Source organism: Eleutherodactylus coqui, chromosome 1 (assembly GCF_035609145.1).
Source record: "Eleutherodactylus coqui strain aEleCoq1 chromosome 1, aEleCoq1.hap1, whole genome shotgun sequence".
Classification (NCBI taxonomy): domain Eukaryota; kingdom Metazoa; phylum Chordata; class Amphibia; order Anura; family Eleutherodactylidae; genus Eleutherodactylus; species Eleutherodactylus coqui.
Window position 1 is genome coordinate 115,672,717 of NC_089837.1, and position 22,397 is coordinate 115,695,113.

Below are 22,397 nucleotides of genomic sequence, written 5' to 3' on the forward strand. Positions count from 1 at the left end.
CATCTGGAACTTATTAGCCATTTCAATCGGTGCATATTTTTTTGCCATGCGCAAATAAACATGCCTTGCAGGCACAAAACGTACAGTAAAATATGCCAGTATGCGAGCATAAAAGCATAGTTTATTCCACAAATATGAAGCGGTTAGCCACACACAAAAATGCATATGCTCATGTGAATGGGACCTTAAGGTACATTTACAGACAACGATGATTGCTCAAAAGCCATCTTACCGTGCATTTCTCATCCATCGCTGAGTTCAGCTCAGATTAAAATCTGTCGTCCCTGATAAAATGGACAGCACGCTGAGTTCTCCCGCTGGAGAACCATACCAATGTATTTAGAGAACAGACCACCCACTGTTCTTTAACCCCTTAATGACGCGGCCCCTTTTTCTTTTTCCATTTTCGTTTTTTCCTCCCCCCTTCAAAAACATCGTAACTCCTTTATTTATCCATTGCCATTGCTGTATGAGGGCTTGTTTTTTGCGGGACGAGTTGTATTTTTCAATGGTACTATTTAAAGTGCCATATAATGTACTGAAAAACTTTTTAAAAAATTCTAAGTGGAGTAAAATGAAAAAAAAATGACATTTCACCATCTTTTAGTGCGTCTTGTTACTACGGCGCACAAACGGCAACAAAAGCGACATGATAACTTTATTCTATGGGTTGGTGTGATTACTACGATACCAAACTTCTATAGGTTTTTTCTTACTATACTACTCTTTTTTTTTCAAAGACATTTAATTTTTTTCAATTATTTTCTGCCACCATCTTTTGCGCACAATAACTTTTTTATTTGTTTGTCTACATAGTTGAGCAAGGGCTCATTTTTTGTGGGATGTCCTGTAGTTTACGATAGTATCAATTTGGAATACATACGACTTTTTGATCGCTTTTTATTGCATTTTTTCTGGGAGACAGGGTAACTAAAAAAGTGCATTTCTGGCGTTCTTAATTTTTTTTTCAGACGACGTTCACCGTGTGGGAAAAATAATGTGCTACTTTGATAGATCGGGCTTTTACGGATGCGGCGATACCAAATACATATTTTTATTTTATGATTTAGATTTTTTAATAATAGATATGGCAAAAGGGGGGTGATTTAAACTTTTATAACTTTTTTTTTTTTTACAATTAAAAAAACTTTATTGATCTTTTTTCTACTTTACATTGAAGTCCCCCTGGGGGACTTTAACATGCGATGCTTTGATCGCTCCTGCAGTATGACGTAATGCTATAGCATTACGTCATACTGCAATTTAACAGGCAGTCTATCAAGCCACCACACTACACTTAAGCAGCAGTGCACTACACACTACACTTAAGCAGCATGGGGTTAGGGTTTAGGGTTAGGTTTAGGGTTAGGGTTTAGGGTTAGGGTTTAGCGTTAGGTTTAGGGTTAGGGTTTAGGGTTAGGGTTTAGGTAACCCTAACCCTAAACCTAACCCTAAACCTAACCCCGTGCTGCTTAAGTGTAGTGTGTAGTGCACGTCTGCTTAACTGTAGTTTGTAGTGCACGGCTGCTGAAGGCAATCCGCATGCACGCTGTGTAGTCACGTGGTGCCGAAGAGCGAATCAGGTGGCTCTAATCAGCAGCGCTGCTGAGCTGCAGCTGAAATCCTAAATATGTGTCTGGTAAGGCACCCCGGGGCTTTCATCATACCCCCGGCTTCCATGACACCTGCACGGCTCCCCCGATCTTACAGTCTTAGAATTGACAGCGGCATTTAAATGGTTAATGGCCACGATCGGCCGAACGGCCGATAGCGGCTATTGCCCGCGGGTGTTAGCTGTTATAAACAGATGACGCCCGCACTGTACATACATACCCCGCCGCTCCATGACATATCGGTACGTCATGGAGCAGGAAGGGGTTAAATACATGCAAATGAAGCTAGTTTGATACTAGTAGGCTAATTAAACTGTCAGTTTCTAACTAAGTTTGAGCTTGACAAAGACCCTGTGATAGGCCTCATGTCCACGGGGAAAATAAGAATTAAAATCCGCAGCATTTTTCCCGCACGCGGATCTGCGCCTTATAGGAATGCATTGACCATCCGCGGGTAGATAAATACTCGCGGATGGTATTTAAAAGTGAATTAAAAAATTTCTGGAGCATGAAAAAAAATGGACATGCTCAATTTTAGTGCGGATCACGCGTGCCGGAGCTCATAGAGCACATGGCTCAATTGATCTCCCGCATGAAAAATAAAAGACAATTACAGTGCATCCGCAGCCCAAATCCGCGTTACAAATCCGCAGCGGATCTGATTTTCCCCGTGGACATGAGGCTATAGGGATGATACGTGGCTTGTTCACCTTTTACCAATATGAATGAATAAAAAAGCATCTTGAATGATGCATTGAAATTTTACCACTTGATGCTGCTCGATTTTATTTGCTTTTAATTTTGAGCGATCTGTAAGTGTACATGGACCCTCAGACACACATCACATTGTAATGGTGCAAAAAATCCATCATGCTACAAAGCTGATTAAAACCCCCTTACAGTTCTTTTGCGTATTAACATTTGGCAAAAGAAAGGAAAATACCTGTCTTGTTAAACTCATCTTCAAGATGACAATAGCACAGTGGTGAACTAAGGGATAAAGACATGTTAAACATCTACAGCAAAAATAATTATCATGTCTTTTTTCTCTATGGTAGTCTGCTGTTGGAACCTGCTTTGGAATCCCATTCAGGTAGAGTAGAGTCCATACAACCAGCAGGGAATCCCTGGAGTACTGGGCAATATTTGTAAAGTTAATCACTTCCAAGCAAATTTATTCTATGTAAAGTGGTTATATATTTTAGAATTTGTAGCTCCATTGAACTCAACTACATGTCCTTGCTGAGCTCACCTGTCTATCATCACCTCTTAAGGCCCATTTAGACACAAAGATATTCGCTCAAAAGATGTCACTGAAGTGACTTTTGAGCGATCATTGTTGTGTCATTTACAGTGCAAGAACTTTGCATTTCCATGGAAGTAGAGTTCTAAGTAAATCCTATGTAGTTATATCTTCAATCTCTCGTCTGTTTCTACTTCCTGCCACTCTACCAAATGTATTTTAGAAAAAGTAAGAGAGAAATGGAATGAAGTATAACGGCAAAATCAGAGTACATAGCACTGAATCTACGGTCTACCACCCTGCAGTTGCATAGGAGCTGCAGACAGTAACTGGTAGACAAGGCATTACAAAATTACAGCATTTTAAATGCATTAAGACAATACAAACAAATTTCATTGTTGAAGTGTACATAGCCTATTCAATTACTTGTAAGGCTTAAGTCACAGATAAGTTTTTTTTGAATGTAGGAAAGGCATAAAGGAAAGACTAAGGCCGGTCTCACACGGAAGGGTAGGATTCCACATGTGGAAGCCCACAGCGGAATATGGCTCCGACCGCAGCCGGCGTCCGGGTGGAAATATTTAAGGCCGGCTTCACACAGATGGGTTGGATTCTATATGTGGCAGCCTGCAGCGGTATCCAGCTTCGACCGCAGCTGCGCAAAAATGTTTAACTCTGTATTGTATTTTTTAAATCTATTTTTCCTGCGCCATTGCTAGGCAATGACACGGGTAACCATGACCTATTCACAATGTCAATTGCGGATGGGCCATGGGTCAAACGGCTTCCATTGACTTCAATAGCTGTGATTTTATTTCCGCGAGGACATACCAATGCTCTATTCTTGTTAATGGATGTGGAATACCACAAATCGTCTGCACGGGTAACGATAGTGGATTCTGCGATCCAAATCCGGTCGTGTGAGACCAGCCTAAAACTACTCTCCTTTTAGACATAACTTATCGTATGTTGCTATTCAAGCTAATGTGAAGATAAACACAACTACAATTCTGTTCTGAAATGGACAGCTATCTCAACACAAAAATATGCTGCACCAAAGATATACAACCAATAGAAGCAAAAGTGCATATCACCAAATTATTGAAAATTTCACACCCATGGGCGGGGTTCCGCTTTTCTGCTCCATTTGGGGAGCAAGAAAGGAGATTCCCTGCAGCAGAACGTCTGTCTTAGGATGGAACCAAACAGTGCCGAACGGACCCCATTGACTATAATAGGGTCTGTTTGGTTTCCGCTCAGCTGTCTGGCTTTTGGAATAAGTGCTTTTTCTTCCAGTATTTTGAGCCGGCTCTGCGATGGAACCTCTTACCAGAAATCCCAACACAGATGTTAAACTGGCCAAATACTATAAGATGATAAGAGGCATTAAAAACAGAGATAAAATGCAGTAGAAAGAAAATAAAACTGCATCCCGGAATATGTCAAGTAGATGAATGTGTCATATACAATCCTTCTATGGAATAATGCTGTATTACCACTTAACATAAAGGTATATATATGGTGTGGTCAGGGGGCGGAGCTTATCATGATGTATGATTTTTACCCCCGTCGTTATAAAATGTACAGGGCCATTTCAAAGAAGATGGAGCAAATTCTGCAACATTTCTGCATTCCAAAAACTGTCAAAATCTGTACCATTGGTGCGGTTTTTGACTGAAAATCAGGCACGCAGCTGATTTAATACTGTGCGGCTAACTATAAATATATATATTACACACACAGACACAACCAGTACCCTGCTAGGGTCTAATGTTCTACTCACTTATTAGTATCTCTGCCGGCTATACAACGTGTTGAGTGCACTATGGATAGAATGTGTTACACACCTTGCTAACTAGTGTAGCTATATCTTGCTACAGAGTTACCCATTACCATTTGGGTCAGGAGATTTTATATTATAGGCAGTCCAATCAGAGTTCTATAGGGTGACTGTTCAAAATTATGTGCAGTCACTATCTGGTATATATACACAAAGAATTTTAGAAGTGGTAGTATATACAGTATTATTACACATGATCTTCCCGATTTGAAACACTCATAACGCACGTTTAATAACACTTAGATACATAAATTTGATATTAATGGAAATAGAAACAACATTTTGTTGTAACAATGACTGTCTAAAACAGCTGTCTGTACATGAATTCTGGCTTGGCTTCCATTTCCCAGTCATTGTTACAAGGCTTATATAAAGAGTCTAACATTGGCTTACAGGAATGCTGCCTTCCAATAGGTGGCGCTGCAGAGGTATTGTTCCATCTTCCTTATTTGCATATTACTCAGAGGAGCATGAATGGCTTATAAGTTTCCTCACTCACTCACCTTCTAGGTACTCTCCCTAAGGAGAAAAGATAGCATTCCTGACCTATAAAATCAGAGGCATACACAGTTACTCTACAGTATGAGCCCCTAGACTAGACTAGGCAGTGTACATACATAAAGTACAATTAATGATGACTATAGAGAAAATGTGTCAAATTCATTTTCACCGAAGGCCACATCAGCATTATTGTTGTCTTCAAAAGGGCTTTTTGTAAATGTGTAAACGACTGATTATTTTTTTGCCTGATCTGGGGTTTGAATACAGTTTGTAGTCTGGTCTGGGGTCTGTTATTAATATTGAAGGTCTAATAATATTTCGGGCATCTGGTCTAGGGACTGAATATATGTAGTGGTTTGTTTTGGGGTACAAATATATTTAGGGATTCAGGTCTGGTGTCTGATATAAATATAGGGTATGTGGGGTCTGAATATATTCAGGGGTTCTATTCTGGAGACTGAAATTAATATAAAGGGTCTGACTATATTTAGGGAGGTTTAAATTAATTTAAAATTCTGATCTAGTATTTGGATTTGATATTATTATAGGGGTCCAAATATATTTAGCTTTGCCCTTCGGCTACACTCTTGCCACTCACTTTTTGCTGAGACCTGCTGCTCAAGTATCGCCCTAAGAAGAACTCTCCGTTTGACATTTCTGCATGCAATTGTCTGAAATGTCTTTGTATGCTGAAAATAAGAGACCAAACCCAAATCCTAATCTGTCATTGGTGGTCAGCATGATAACAAGTAATCTCGGTGCCCCAAAGCAAAACTTGTAATTAGACCTCACTCTACCATGACCACCTTCAGAAGGAATTTCAAATTAAGAAAAGCTTATGGTTAGTTCGGTCTCCATACACTAGAATGTCACAGTACAGAGATATTACAATACATGCATAATGCACACAATGAAGTCACATTAGAAGGATAAAAATGCGATTGTTCTTCGCAAGAGAAACAAAGTAATGTTGTAGATATGATACCTTTTAATGCCTAACAAAAATACATGATGTTATAGCGAGCTTTCGAACCTACTCAGGATACTTGAAAGGATACTTCAACAGGATGAGAAGAGAAATGAAAACATACTTAAATAGTCCACTGATGAAGATGTGAAGGTTTTATGGTCCCTGAATTAGTGTTAGGGGGTCACCAGGCCAGAGTGTTACCTGTGCTCTAGATATCTCATACTTCCCAGCCACGCTTGAATCCTCTTGAAGAATTAAACCCTCTGTTGAAAGTGTCAAAAGTTGTTGTAAGTTTGTACTTCCAAATTCTTTTGTGGCTTTGTGATCTGAAAATAGTAGGATATTAGTAGGATAATGCACACGGGAATATACAGCGATGGTGCACTCAGTGATATCACAATAGTGGGATAATGCATAAAGTGGAGTAAGCAGTACTCCATTATATTACAGCATATGAACAATAATAATCTTTATTTACTAAGGCCTAACCTCAACCCTATCAATTGCAAGTTGCCCTTTTCATCCAACATTAGGGCCTGACCTCACAATTGCTTTTGACACTCCAAAATCTTGTGGCTGTCATAGGTGCAGTGGTCGGGGATATACATAAAAGTTACGGGGCCCCATAGCAATACACAGAATCTCTCTCACCCCCACCAAAAACAGAGACAGAGATAACACGACAGGCTTAGATACAGCGGTTCAGTTCTGGTATACCTCTAAATAGTGCAGTCACCATATAATAGTTAGATACCAATTCTACACAGTGATCATGATTATAGTACAGTTACCTCCAGTTATCACAGATGGCTCCTTTTCTGATTGTAATAGTCCATTTTCATTCTTTATCTAAGCCTTGATGACCTTGAAGTTTTCCTCCAGGCATGGCTCACACACTTTCCATTCTGCCACTATCCCAAGTAACCTCCCTGAACCCCCTCGTCCTATAGTACTAGTGTCCCCTCTGTAACCCTCCCATAATACTAGTGTCCCCTCACTGTGGCCCCACATAACACTGGTATACCTTCTCAGTGACGATAATGGAGCCCCCTCTGTATATCCCCCTTCCCGTGAATGATCGTCCAGCAGCACATGTTTCACATACATTCTATCTCCTTTGGATGCTGCTGTAGGAGGTGAAGGAGCAGCCTGCACTGACTGTGAGAGAGCACAACAGCATCCTGAGCATATAGAATGTATGTGAAGCTTATGCTGCTGGCCTGGCCGGATATTATAGGGAAGTGAGTCAGCAGTGGGATAGGGGCCAAACAGCCCCTGTCACATAAGCTCCATAAGTCATGTTGTCTGCCTACATTGGCAGCATGACACTGGTCAGGCTAATAAATGACATATAATACACATCTGAGCCATCTCCAAAACTTCTTTTCTGAAAGCTCCCTATAGCAGCTATGCAGTGTATTGTATCAAATACTACTATTTCAGGTCTAAAATACAGCCGGGACCAGACTACTTTGCTTCATGGCTATTAGTATTTATAAACTAGCAGATGATATCACGGAAGAAAATTGAAAATTAAACCACAAAAGTCATAATACAGTTAAAAAAAAAAAAAGAAATATTATGTACTGGAAATTATAATACAGCTGTGCTGTAAGCCTATAATCTTCAATACCACATCATTCCGTAACATGACAGAACTGTAAGTTATTTTTTCCTAGGTCGCTATACAATTATACAGTAAAACCAATAAAAAATTAATGGCATTTATCAAAGTACCTACCTAGGAGTTTCTTTGAAGACTAGACCACAACAATAATTAAAGAGGACATATAAACGATTTTATAAATACGTAAACCTCTCATATGGTAGCACCGCCAATTATAACTCCAGGTGTGGACTAATGTTGGCAGAGGCCTCGAGATAGAATCAGATGTTAGTGCTTGGGCATGTCACAGAGCTGCACAGTGGCTGGACAAAATTCTACAGAAGAGAAACTAGTAGACTGAAAGCCCACGAGAGCCAAAAAGATCGGCCATGAATACTTAAGGACATTCACTCTTAGGAAGCCCCGTGGCTGAAAACTATACAGCAAAAATGGCATGCTGCTTTACTATGAATTGCAGCAGTTTGGGAATGTTGCTCAAATAAGGCGCTGTAGTAAATGCTCATACGTTATGGCCACTTCAGATAGCCAATTGATGAGGTGCCAGAAGTGAGACCCCGATCAATCTGACATTGATGACCTATCCTGAGGTTAGCTCATCAGTAGTTAGAGGTATTCCCACCTTATTTCCTAACATAGTTGAAATTGTTAAATAGAGGGTATTTTTATGTCTTACTTGTGCAGTGTCTGAGGAGCATGCCCACAGCCGAGGAAACAGCAGGGTAGAGAAAGACCACGTTACTGCTGGGGGAGATCACAGGGATAGTAAGCGGGGATTACCTGCAGTGCAATTGTCACTCGTGACGCCACTGTTCCTTCTCCAGGGATGGATCTTGCAGATGAAAAAAATAGTCCACCACCAGAAGAGTATATTTTGGAACAAAACTGGGAACGTTTGATCTTTTCCATTTACTTAAACGTTTCAATAAAGTCAATAACAGCTGCAAAAATCACAGTTTACAAGAATTATATCTCGGTGGAGCTCACAGGGTATTTGTACAATCCACAGTCCAAGTTATTTGCCGGTTCCCTCACTCCTGGTACCCACTTTCTCCAGCGGCCAAAACACTTACACTTTCCTCCTCTTGCTATGAAGCAGTTCCTTTCTCTCAGCACCCAGCAATAGTACTGAGGATTCCTTGGTTGAACGGGCCCAGGCTGAGCATTAGGCAATCGCTCAGCCTCCTCCATTTCCTCCACTCATGGACTGATCTGCTAGGCCTCTGTGTTAGGGAACTACTATTAAATTAGCACCTGGACGGGCAAGTGTTTATTATTTTTTCATAGTACAAAGTGGATGTGTTGCCAGTGGCTGATGTATTTGCTCTAGATTTCCATGTTAAAAACAATCACAGAAAATGGCCGTTACTTACTGACTGAGGAGTGCATATAGATGCATCCTCCTCTCACCATGCAGGTAGCTGACTACCAAATGGAGGAGCCAATAACACCTGTGAGGGCACCGATGAAACACCCACTCACACTGCCTCCTGATAATGAGGGGGGTGGATGCTTGGTGTAAACTCCCACACATAGTGGATACAGGGTGCCAGACCATTCTGATATATGTAGTTCACCATGCAGACCAGCAACCTATTAATGACGCCATGATAATTCGGCGGGTTGCCCTGCATATCCATCAGTGAACCACATTGGTACTGCCACCGACATTGCCACTATATATATATATATATATTGGTTTCTGTTTCCGAGAATAATAACTAGAGATGAGCGAACGTACTCGGATAAGCACTACTCGTCCGAGTAATTGGCTTTATCCGAGTACCTCTCTGCTCGTCCTGAAAGATTTGGGACGCGCTGCGGAGCGGGGAGCTGCAGGGGAGAGCGGGGAGGAACGGAGGGGAGATCTTTCTCTCCCTCTCTCCCGCCCGCTCTCCCCTGCTCCTTGCTGCGACTCACCTGTCAGCAGCGGAGCGCCCCGAATCTTTCAGGACGAGCGGGGAGGTACTCGGATAAAGCACATTACTTGGACGAGCAGTGCTTTACCGAGTACGTTCGCTCATCTCTAATAATAACATTTTGTTCTACTAGCTAAGGCCGCTCTCATACAAGTATATTGTCATTACACGTCACACACGCAATTCTCTCACATGCAACATGCGATGCCACTAGCCCATTGAATGCTATTAGGCCACTCAAACCAGCAGTTTTTTCATGCATGCATTATATCTCTAAAAAAAAAAAATAGCAACATGCACTATTTTGGCACACATACATGCTGAGATAGCACATGGGGTGGTGGCACGCAGCAAGTACGCATGCCATTGCATACTTGCTGTGTGCTGGCACTCAAGGTCATGTGAGCTTGGCCTAACATGGTCCCAAATATTTGTTCTTTTTATCAATGTGAATAGAACAGTTTTGTTATATTTTACTCAGCATTACCGTTACTGCTTTTACAATGTGTTTTATACAAATCCTAAATATTCTTTTAAATAACGAGTTACTAGTTATTGGTATCAGCGGTTTAATAACAACACGTAAGCTGTTAAGGTTGGCCAAAGCACCACATGTACTTAACTCGAACTGTAAAATAAAATGATTTAAGAGCCATGTAGCACTGGTAAATGCTGGACTTGCTCTCCAGCTTCCAACAGTAACTTTTGATTGGTTTTGGCTTTTGATAATAACTTTTCTAATTCTATACATTATAAAGGGTATTACTGAGGTTCCTACTGAACTCTCCGTCGTCCGCAACAATCAACTATTGAGTAAGAACATCTGGCAACTCTGCATGGACAACTGTGAAAATACTCAATACCATGTAAGACAAATACAACTGCAATTACTTATGTTTGACAATTTAACAAGACTGAAAAATTCTCAAACATAAGTAATTGAAGGTGATCACGAAATTCAAAAGGTCAGTAGTTAGTTTTTCTAGCTTTAGGAGAGAATGTGGAAGAAGCCTGGACACAGATATCCCTGCCACATTTGTCATGTTCCCTTTGCATATTTGTATTTGGCAAGTTAAAACCTATAAAACTGTGGTGTGGCCCCACATAGTGAATATGTCCACTGTTACAGTAGCAATCATATCATGCAAGCTCATTCACTGTAGTCGCGAATACACATTCTTCACGTAACCCCAGAGGAGTAATATATGCTAAAGAGGGTAGTCACCAAATTGGTCCGTCAGGTCCAAACCAGCGATCTTGAAAGATGCTATTGTGGGATCTGAACATCCATACTCTAATGGGTCATCGCTAGCTTGCTGGAAGATATTAGGTTGCAAATCGACTACTTGGAGGTACAGGAATATTTTCAACATAACAAAGCACATGGAGCCAATAACTGTATGTTCACAAAGAAGAACAAACTGATAATCCTGTCTTTCATGACACCACACTAAACATTCAGTTGTGGGAAATCTTGTACATATTTACTGTAGGCATGGGGATTTTCAGTTCTCTATATCTGTACATTATGCCGACTGACATATCCCGGCAGATGAAATGTGGCCTTGTTTGAGCAACAAGATGTTTCCAAGAAATTGAGTGTCAGTGTGATACAATCCAGCATTTTGTAAGCGAATTCCTGTCTACATGGCTTGTCATGTGGCTTCAATTGTTAGACAATCTATACTTTACATAGATACATACGAAGGCAGTAATACAGCAGCTGGTGCGCTGTCATTATCGGTACATTGAATTGTCTTGATCCTTGGCAAATTGACTTACCAAGACTTCTTTGAACCCCACTTGAAGTATTTTGAATGAGAAAGTGGAAGAAATTCAACAAGCTCCCCCAGACTATTTTAGAACACTTCCAGTTGCCAGAAGCTTCTGGAACCACACCTTAAAGGGAACCTGTCACCTGCCTATAGCAACAAAAACTAACTTATGGTACTATTGGGTTAGGTGACAAGGAGTGGGGTGTTGTATTTCTTATACAAACCCACTTCATGGTTCCCACGGTGCCCCCCGTAAAATCCAAGCGTTGGCTATAAATCTGACTCTTAAGAGTCCTGTGCACATGCTCTCCAATGGTCTTGTACAGGAGAATGCATGCACGGGACTTTAAAAAGAGTTGGAATTATCTTCGGACTTAAAAGTCGGGCACTGTGGGAACCAGGAAGCAGGTGAGTATAAAAAATACTTAGTTTATGGTGCTTTAGGTAGGTGACAGGTTCTTTTTAACTGTTTTTCCAAAAGGTGCCTCCCATCTGTTCACTCGTCAGTGGTTTCTTTGCATTGAAATGATTGATTTTGCTTTGACATGCCACACTACTGTTTCTGCACGCTGTTGCAGAGCTGCAATTTTGCTTGACCCGGGTATAACGGAGTCGTATGCTGCTATGACCTACCCCTTTAAATCCCCCTCCCCACCTACCATTACCCGAACAGACCACCGACACCATCTGTTGGATAAAATTTGGCCACAGCAGCCAATTTATTAAAACAAACAACATTAACATAAAATTTTTAAACGCATTTCCTTTCAAATATATCATACACCATTATAACCTCCTAACCATTATAAACATTCCCTAATGGAAAACCTGCGAAGAGGACCTTGGAGCCCCTCCTACTTCTAAAAATATCCTGTCGCCTCAAACCAACAAAGGAAATAGCTGTCCCGGTCACCAGCCGCAACTTGGCTGGCTCAGGCGACGCTATTTCCAAAACCTTCTTCCTCCCGCCGCCGGTGGCAGACTCGGGAGCCCAAGCAAACTCCCCATTAACCTCCGGCCGCCGTTTCTTCCCGACCCCGAGGCCGGCTAGCCACCCCTGGCTAGCCTCTCCCACCGACTATCAGGGCTCCGCCCTGTAACCCAGGAGGCGACAGGCCACGATTGACCAAATACAAAAAAGGGGGGAAGGGGCTATGTAGCCCCTGCCTTCCCCCACTAACCTTCTACACGGGCTCCAAGGGCCCCTCCCCCTCCCCTGCCACAGCAAGTGAGGCTCGACCACCTTGAGCCTGCGCCGCCCCCCACACCAATAGCGCCCGCTCAATTCCCTCCTGTAATCCTTCCGTCCATAGGTCAATGCCGATGTCATTTAAGTGGACGCCGTCTGACCTCCAGTAATTGCCGACCCCTTTCTCCAGGTCTATATGTCGCGCTGCTACCCCCCCTTTGCTGCCCAGGAACTGCGACACTTCCCTGTTGAGCTTCACTCTTGCTCTGTTCAGGCCCTTCTCCGACTGCGCCCCCCTCCAAACTTTCCTAGGCACGATTTCGGACCACACTACGACCGTCCCCGGGTATGACGCTTGCAGTCTAAGACAGTCATACCTTATATCCCTTGATAGGTCCCTAAACCTCCTTTTTCCCAAATCGTTTCCTCCCACGTGTATGACCAAAACCTCCGGCGCCCTATCCCACCTAACCCGCCTTTCAACTTCCTCCAATACGCTGCCCCAAGTCATCCCTCTAATCCCCATCCATCTCACTATCGCCTCACTCTTCTGAAACCGTAGCTGCCTCCCATTCGGCCGTACCCCCGCTCTCTCTGCTCCCCAAAAAACATAGGAGTCTCCCAAGATCCAAACTAATGCTGGACGACCATCTGTAAAATAAACAGCAACAATACTATATTAGCAAACCGCCATTATGACCCCCCCCCACCCTCCAGACGACCCCGCCTTGAATTTAAAGCAGGTGGGGTCGCACGTATGATTTAAAACGCCCTGACTCCCACCGACCTATCCTCTTCACTGCCTCCTCCCCCATACCTCTTACTGACGCTTCCGTCGCCGCCCCCACCCGAAATGAGTGAGACCCGAACTGTGTATTATTAAAACCCGCCACCTCTAAGGCCTTCTTGAACACCGCTATAAACTGAAAACGCGACAAAAATTCCCCGGTCTCGTGCCGCAAAAATGGGCCCGTGCGAAAATTTAACCCTTTGCTATACTGCTCCCAGGCACTCAGAGGGCACATACTGGCCCCCGGCACCTCACCCAACCGGATCACCTGCCCCCGTCCTTGCTGATCCGTCTTGGACCGACGGATAAGCAAGTCCAACCTCCCGTCTACCAACCGCACATCCTCCGCCTGCAGGCCGCCCCCCACGGTCTTGCTAGGTGACACCAATTCGCTTACCCGTAGGGCCCCGAAAAATGCAAATGAAAAAGCCGCCCTAAACAACCGCCGCTCGAACTCTTTTCCGCAAACAACATCAACCGCCTCCCCTAATTTCTCCAAAACATCAAATGATACCGGTCGCCTAGTGTCCTGTCTCCCCTTCCCTCTCCTCAGACCCTTCAGCGCCTGTTTTACCAAAAAATTTTTTGTCGCGTCCTCCACCCCCCGTATTTTAAACCCAAAAGCCACCCCCGCTATAAACTGGTTCACTTTTGCCACTGACCGACCCAAATCTGCACTCTCTCCCAACCAACTCAACAGCAAGCCCACTCTATCCTCCTCTGAACGCTCCCCTCCATGCTGCCTCAACCATTCTTCCCACTCGCTCCACACTGCGCAATATGCTGCCCTAGTCCGCCGAGCCAGTGACCGTTCTATCAGGCCCCCCACTGCTCGCTTACCACGTTCCAGATTCGAGACGGGCACTTCCTCCCCTCCTTCTCCGCACCCGGCGCCAGTGTCCGGAACCGCTCCCACTGAAAGCGAGAGAGAGCATCCGCAATTGAGTTCTCGACACCTGGAACGTGTACCGCTACTACCCACATGTTTAATGACAAGGCCTCTAGCACCAACTGACGCAGCAGGTTAACCACCGGGGGGGATGACGCAGAGAGGTTGTTAATCACCTGCACCACCCCCATGTTGTCGCAGTGGAATCTTACTTTTCTATCACGGAAGTGGTTACCCCACAGTGTGATAGCCACTACTATTGGAAATAATTCCAATAGTACTAAGTTCCGAACTAAGCCTTCTTGCTTCCACTGCTCCGGCCATTCCCCCGCACACCATCTACCTTGAAAATAGGCCCCAAAGCCTGCGCTCCCTGCTGCATCTGTATAGAGCTCCCAGTCCACGTTGCTACTGACCTCCCCCATAATTACCGACCTGCCATTGTACTTCTCTAAAAAGGCGGACCAAACTGCCAGGTCCGCCTTGTGACTAACTCCCAAACGGATAAAGTGATGAGGGGCCCGAATCCCTGCTGTTGCCGCCGCCAACCGTCTACTGAAAACCCGGCCCATGGGCATGATCCTGCAGGCAAAATTCAGCTTGCCCAGCAGTGACTGCAGCCCTTTGAGCGTGATTTTCTTCGCCACCCGCGCCGCACCTAATTCCTCCTGCAAGTTTCTTAATTTTTCTTCTGGTAATCGGCACTCCATTGCCTCAGAGTCAATGGTGATGCCCAAAAAACTTAAACAAGTTGTGGGCCCCTCCGTCTTTTCCGGTGCCAGAGGCACCCCGAACCGTTTGGCCACCCATTGCAAGGTTCCCAGTAAGTTCGCACAAACTGGCGAACCCCCGGGCCCTACGCACAGAAAATCATCCAGGTAATGAATGACCGACTGCACTGCCGCCGTGTCCTTCACCACCCACTCTAAAAACGAACTAAACGCTTCGAAGTATGCACATGAGATTGAGCATCCCATGGGCAAACAACGATCCGCAAAATAACTCCCTGCCCAAAAACACCCCAACAACCTCACACTTTCTTGTGTTACTGGCAGCAAGCGAAAGGCTGACTCTATGTCAGCCTTTGCCATCAATGCCCCCCTTCCATAGTTCCGAACCCAATGAAGCGCCGCATCAAACGATGTATACACCACCGAGCATAGCTCGGGGTCTATTCCGTCGTTTACAGACGCCCCCCTTGGGTACGATAAGTGGTGAATAAGCCGAAATTTATTCGGCTCCTTCTTCGGTACCACTCCCAAAGGTGACACCACAAAGTCTTGCACGGGTGGCTCTTCAAACGGCCCCGCCATGTGCCCTAACCTAACCTCTTTCATTAGCTTCTCCGTCACCACTTCCGGATATTCTAACGCCGAACGTAAATTTTTTAACGAAAAGGGGACCCCATGAACCGGAGGCGGGATGTGAAAACCATCCCTAAAACCCTTAAACAATAACTCCGCCTTCTCTCTATCCGGGTACCTACTTAGGTACGGTACCATCTCTTCCAGAATCACTGGGGTCATCCCTTTTCGCAAAACCCCCTGGACCTTTTCCCTTTCCTTTCTTGAAACATCTGGCAGCCCCGTGAGACCCCGCGCCGCAGTGAGAGCAGGCATGACGGAACTTGCATGTTGCTCCGAACTTGCACTGACCCTCGTTGTACTGCCAGCAGTACCCGGTCCTACTCCCCCCTGCTGAACCACCCTGCCCCCCGGCTGAACTAGAGGCCGAGCCGAAGGACCCGGCACTGCCCTGAAAGGGCTGACCGAACCGCGCGGGGGCCATTACTCTCAACCATAGACCTATATCTTTGTGATCCCATCTGATCGATGGGCGCACTGCCTTACGCTGCCTGAACTGCTCATCATAGCGCAGCCAGGTCTGTCCCCCATACACTCGATAGGCCTCACCAATGGAGTCCATGTAACAGAAAAGGCCGGAGCAATTGTCCGGCGCTTTTTCTCCGATTACGCTCGCTAGAATGGCAAACGCCTGCAGCCAGTTCGCGAACGTCTGGGGTATAAGGCGCCACCTACGCTTCTCCTCCTCCTCTTTTTTAAACTCAGTCCGCTTTCCCTTGTCTAAATTAAATTTTTCCAAGGGTAGGAGGGAGAATATCTCGACATATTCGTCCCTCCAAATCTTTTCCCTCACCTCTTTTTTTAGGTGGGCCCCCAACGGGCCCTCAAAGCAGACGTAGACCTCGCCTTTTGCCTTATCGTCTAGCCGCACCCCCTCCCCGTCCTTTTCTGTCTGGACCGCTACTGCCACCCCGGCCGATCCCCCTGACTCCAACGTACCTGCTGCACCCCCCACTTGAGAGATTTCCCCAGTGGATTGTGCCCCCGTCTGTAACCCGCTCGTGGACATCTGTCCTACCAGCGGGGCAGATTGTAACACCCCAACCGCCTGTCCTACCCCAGTCCCACCAGCAAACGGTCCTCCCGGTCCGTCCCTAATGCTGGACGACGCACTGCATGGTGAGTTCCATGCTGTGACAGGCGACGGAGCGTAACCTACCCCCTGCCTCCTCAGCAATTCTAATACCACCCCCAGCAATGCACCTGCTTCGCCGCCTACCCCTAGCGCGTTAGTTAATGCAGCGCTACCCCCCGCAAATACCCCACTACTAGACCCCGCATGCGCCACGCGGCTAACATTGCTGGACACACCAGACATAGAGCATGACTCACCTGGCTGCGTAGGGGCTGTGGACCCACCAGCCGCCGACCAGTCTTGCCGCTGTTCCTCCTGGACTCTGCTAACGCCGGGCTGTGACCGCTCTGCTGGGACCGCAACCGCCTCCGATCTTCTTGGTGCCGAAGAAACATAGGCCACCTCTGTCGCCGTCGCACGCCTTCCGGATGACTCCGCCGCCGGGCCCCGAGAAACCGTGGGCCGCCCGTCACTTGAACTGTTGCAGGGCTGCTCCCCCTCCGATGCACCTCCGGGTGAGCAGCCCCCAACCCCTTCCAGGCTCTTTGCTTTCTGTGCAGCGCTTGGCCCCGCCCCCCTCTCAGCACGGGGCCTCACGCTGCCCGCCGCACCTCGTCTTTTGGCGGGAGTCCTCCCCGCCCTGCTCCCCCTGCCTGTTGGTGTTGCCGGGGGGAGCCTACTACGGGGGGGGGCCGGAGAGGCACTCCGCAGCCTCTGCCTGCGTGAGGGAGCGTGCTCGGGGCTCAGTCTCTCTGGTGCACGCGCCCTCCGCGGCCGCTCTTTTGCCAGCCCCGCTGGTGCTGCCGCCGCCGGCCCCGCACCTGTCCTCCGACTCCGGACCTCTGCAGCCGCCTCTGCACCTCCCGCCGCCTCCGCTCGAGCTCCCGCTGCTCCTGCTTCTGCCGCCGCTGCCGTGGATACCGCCGCTGCTCCCAGGGCTTCACCGGAGAGCTGGACAAGCCAGTCCAGCCCCCTTTCTTCTGCCTCCGCCCGGATCTTCTCGAGGATCGCCTCCATCTTCTCCCGGTAAGTGGCTGGTCTTCGGGCTCTTCTTTTTCTTTTCTTCTTCTTTGGGACTGCCTCCGCTGCTTCTTTTTCGGCACCTCGGGTCTCCGGTCTTCAGTCTCCCTGCCTCGCTGCCGTCTGCCGCGCTCTTCAGCTCCGCCGGGCACCTCAGGTCTGCTGGGCTCTTTGGGACTGCTGGGGTCTTCGGTCCGCTGGGGTCTTCGGTCCGCTGGGGTCTTCGGTCCGCTGGGGTCTTCGGTCCACTGGGGTCTTCGGTCCGCTGGGGTCTTCGGTCCGCTGGGGTCTTCTAACTTCAGCTTCTTTCTTCCTCTTCTTCTGGACGCTGTAATGGCCTTTCCCTGCGCTAACCCCTCTATTTAACCCCCTCTTCCTAAGCTCCGCCCCCTCCCGGCATCCTCTACTCTAATTAACCCCCCTCCTCCCCGTTAACCCTATCATGCTGCCTTCCTCCTACCGCCCTGCGGGCTTCCGGCTCCGGCAGACCTTTATGCAACCATGGCGCTGTGTAGTGAGTGAAAATTGCAAGATGTGAAAAAAGGCCTCATTTATCAAAACTGTCTGGCAGTAAAACTGTCTTTGTTGCCCATAGCAACCAATCCCAGCACAGCTTCGCCTTTCTTATTCTGTTCTGTTAAAATAAAAGCTGAGCTGTGACTGGTCGCTATGGGCACCGAAGACTGATTTACTATCAGACAAGTTATAAAGGTCTTTGAATTTTTCGTGGATCTATTGCTAATTACACTCCATCATTCATCATAAATGTATCATACTGATTTAGTGAGATGTGGGAGGTTTGAACAGAATACTCTCTGTATATTAAATAGTTCCAAAAGTAGTAGATACTTGGAAAGTCTACACTACTTCCAGATTTTAGGAACTATTGACTATTAACACAAAGGGATGTTGACTCAGCTGCATACTGAGATCTCAGCACCTACAGAGTGTGCTTTACTTCCAGCTGTTGTGTAAATGATAGTGCTAACCTGCACAAGAATCTGTGATGTGGATGTGCATAAAACTACCTTTAAATCATAAATACTTACAAAAAAAGTTTTGATCCTGAAAGATCATCAACAAAGATCTTCATACCACTTGTCCATTCTGTGAGCTTTCGGAAATTAAAAACTACTTGTACATCTAAGGGCTCATTCACGCTTGCACTGTTTTTTCCGTTGTTAGGTTCTATCTTAGGAGCCAAACAAGAGCGAAAGCAGAAGTGCCAGAATCAGAACATGCGGGACCCAAAGGGTGACGGACAGAACCCACTGACAGTTTGTGCTGCAGTGTCATCTCATCCTGGAATTTCGCGCAAATCTGGGACAGAGCCTCCAACACACATGGGAAAGAAGTCTTAAAGGGAATTTGTTAGCTTGAACATGCCATCCAATTAGCAGAAATGATGTTATAGAGCAGGAGGAGCTGAGCAGATTGATATATAGTTTTTGGGGAAAGATTCAGTGTAACATGTATTTCATTCATTTAAACATTTACACATTCTGAGCTTACCAGACAAATGGGCGGTCCTATCAGTGATTGACAGTTACCTCTGTATATACAGTCAAACACAGTCAGCTGCCAATCACTGATAGGAATGCCTATTAGACTGTTCAATATCAATGTGTACTTACTGCGCGCCGTGCATGCGTTTTTTTTACTGCGAATTACACTCAGGTGAAGCTACCTATAAACTGAATCTTTCTCCATAAAACTATATATCAATCTTCTCAGCTTCTCCTGCTCTGTAGCATGCTGCCTCCAGAATGTTCAAACTGACAGACTCCCTTTAACTATAGGCTGCACCAAAAACTGAACCAATCTAATGAATAATTTCTTACTTATACCTGTAAGGCCACTATGGTCACACCTAATTTTACTTCTGAAATGATTAATTAATCTGGAATATTTAGGGTCCAGGAGCAGCTATAGCAAAACAAGAAATATTTTGTCACTTTCCATTGGAAAGTGGTGTAAATTACTTAAAAACGGATGAAGTCAACTCAAAACAAAGGAACATTTAGCAAGAATCTCATCCACACACCGCGGTGAAGCAGTTACGGCCAAGCCGCACTGAAGCTGACATGCTGCGCAGAATTCAAAGCCGTGGCATGTCAATTTTATCACCGTCTCCGCTGCTGACCCTCTCCTTTCTATGCAGTTTTAAAGCTGCATTTCTGCCCTAGAAATCTCACGGTATTTCCATGCGGTCCCACTGCAGTCATTCCGCGAGATTTCCGTGCGATTTACACCCTGAGTGAACCCAGCCTAACAGTGCAGCAAAAGCAATGCTTGCGCTCACGGGAACACAGAAACAATAACTAAATTGATTAGATATATAATCAATTTATTTTAATATATATATATATATATATATATATATATATATATAATCAATTTAGTTATTGTTTCTGTGTTCCCGTGAGCGCAAGCATTGCTTTTCCTTTTTATTTTGTCATTGATTATATAACGAGCCCCCATAATTTTGGGTGGATACTCGTATATTTGCTGTGCGGCTCTCCACGGATAAGGGACTCAGCTTTATATTTCTACACGCGATCCAGGATCATGGTGCCGGTGAGACCTGGACATTAGTCTAGCCTCACCTGAGCACCCGGTGAGTCTTTCTTTTCATTTCACCACAACTGATTGCTGCTAATTTTTATTCTTGGCGCTCTCCTCTCACTTAATTCTCTAGTGCAGCAAAAGTATTGCTGTGTAACACTAAACAGTAAATTGCTATAACAAAATACTGCATAAAGAAATATTGGCCACAGTCCATTGGGGAAGAGAGATCACACTGTAGGCAAGGCAATTTTATTATATTCAATGTATGTATACTCCGTGTTTGAGCCCCCCTCCGTCCCCATCCTGTCTTGCTGGCCACTCTTGAACCTCTGGAAAAAAAAGAACTATGGTCCTCCTTCACATAGCTCTGGCTGATGCTGGTTGGCTGAGTGCATAACTTCTTGTTAGGTTGTGCTCCTGGTATCTGTTCTATGAGGTTCCAGGAGCACACCTTCACAGGTGAGGGATAACTGAGCTGGCTGTGTGTGGAGTTTTTTTCGGGCCAGCCAATCCCCCTGGTCTGCTGCACATTAATCAGAGAAGCTGGTTTTTGAGAGTGCTGGTCATTTTACTCTTTTTACTCATTCTGTGTTATTCTCACTCTGACCCGGGTGTTATGCATGTTTGTCTGAAGTGCCTCTCTCACCTGCCCTGAGGACAGTCTGAACCCCTTTTGTCCCTCTCTGCATCTTATGCAGACCCCCTCTCCCTTCCCCTTTGACAGGTACAACCTACAGACGTCTGATGTCATGTCTTGTTAAATGGGCGATTCCTGACACAGTTCGCTGTATGTCAGGTTGTGAAGAAAGATGATCAGTCACAGAATATACTCCGAGTCAGACAATATACTAAAAAAGAAGACAGTATGGGATCCCAACCATGAGCCTAATTTGGTATTCCCACGAATGCTAGCTGGCCATCTTGGTAAGGAGAGATGGGTGTCATAACAGAACAGAGTTCACAGAGCCAAGTAGTAAATGTTAAAAATAGCGTGGTCATAATGTAAAATAGGGAAATTAGGCTACAGAAGCTTTAGAGGATGCCAGTGCAGTGTGTGTAAACTACTGTAGGTACAATTAGGCTTATTTTACACGGAGCCAGGGGCGTAACTATAGAGGATGCAGGGGATGCGGTTGCACCCGGGCCCAGAAGCCTTAGGGGGCCCATAAGGCCTCTCTTCTCCATATAGGTAACCCAGTACTATGAGTAAATCATTATAGTTGGGGGCCCTGTTACAAGTTTTCCATCGGGGCCTGGGAGCTTCAAGTTACGCCTCTGCACGGAGCAATGCATTGTTCGCAGCCTGTTTATACAGGCAGTTAAATTATTCACAATTTCGTTTGCATAGTGTTCAGTCGTTCAAATTCATTGCACCAGTGAATGAGCAAACTATTATTTTCATGCCTGCATAAAATGAACAAGAAGCGAATGAATTTTTTTCCGTTGTCTAATCGTTAGCTGTGTTTACAATGAATGAATATCTTTCAAATTTGCATGATCCAATGACCTTTGGAATGATAATTGTTCCATACAATAATAATAATGGTAAATAATATCAGGAAGATTACACTTCATTATAATTCTACTAAAATTATATAAAAAAGCCATTTTGTTTGGGAATGTATGGAATTTACATTCATTTTATAACCTTTTTTCATTTGTTAAGAAATACTCTGCTTTCAAACCCCTTAATAGCTCAGTTATGCGTTTCCCTTCCTAGGCCTTCTGATGTATGGCAGCTTTCCAGAATTCCTTAAGGTAAATGAAGCACAGACACGAAATTGCATGCACTCTCCCAGTGCTCTGTAAAATACAGCTAGCGGTCTTATAGATTCAGTGCATCTGGCTGGTTACTAGGTAATGAGCAAAACATAGAAATGACTCAACTACATTTGGGGGAAGGGAATCCTACACTACATAATTCCTGAAAAGTTATAAGGCCGTTCTGAAAGCCATGCTTGCATTAAAAATTAACAAGCCAATGGTATTAAAGGCAATCAATTCTGCTACGTTGAGC

General features: G+C 45.3%; 1 protein-coding gene across 1 annotated transcript; it reads right to left on the bottom strand.

Moving 5' to 3' along the window:
- Positions 1 to 13,403: 13,403 nt before the first annotated feature.
- On the bottom strand, positions 13,404 to 17,809 carry LOC136626624 (uncharacterized). Its single transcript, XM_066601667.1, has 2 exons — positions 17,050 to 17,809; positions 13,404 to 14,379 (listed from the first exon to the last, which is right to left on the bottom strand). The coding sequence occupies exons 1-2, from the start codon at positions 17,807 to 17,809 to the stop codon at positions 13,409 to 13,411; spliced, it is 1,731 nt and encodes a 576-aa protein (XP_066457764.1). The 3' UTR covers positions 13,404 to 13,408.
- Positions 17,810 to 22,397: the final 4,588 nt, after the last annotated feature.

What these genes read in the sequence shown, in the direction of transcription:
- LOC136626624 (XM_066601667.1), bottom strand. Translation starts at nt 17,809, where the DNA reads ATGGAGGCGATCCTCGAGAAGATCCGGGCGGAGGCAGAAGAAAGGGGG. An exon ending in CACAGCCCCTACGCAGCCAG is followed by an intron (nt 14,380 to 17,049) that starts GTGAGTCATGCT and finishes TCTCGCTTTCAG; the next exon opens with TGGGAGCGGTTCCGGACACT.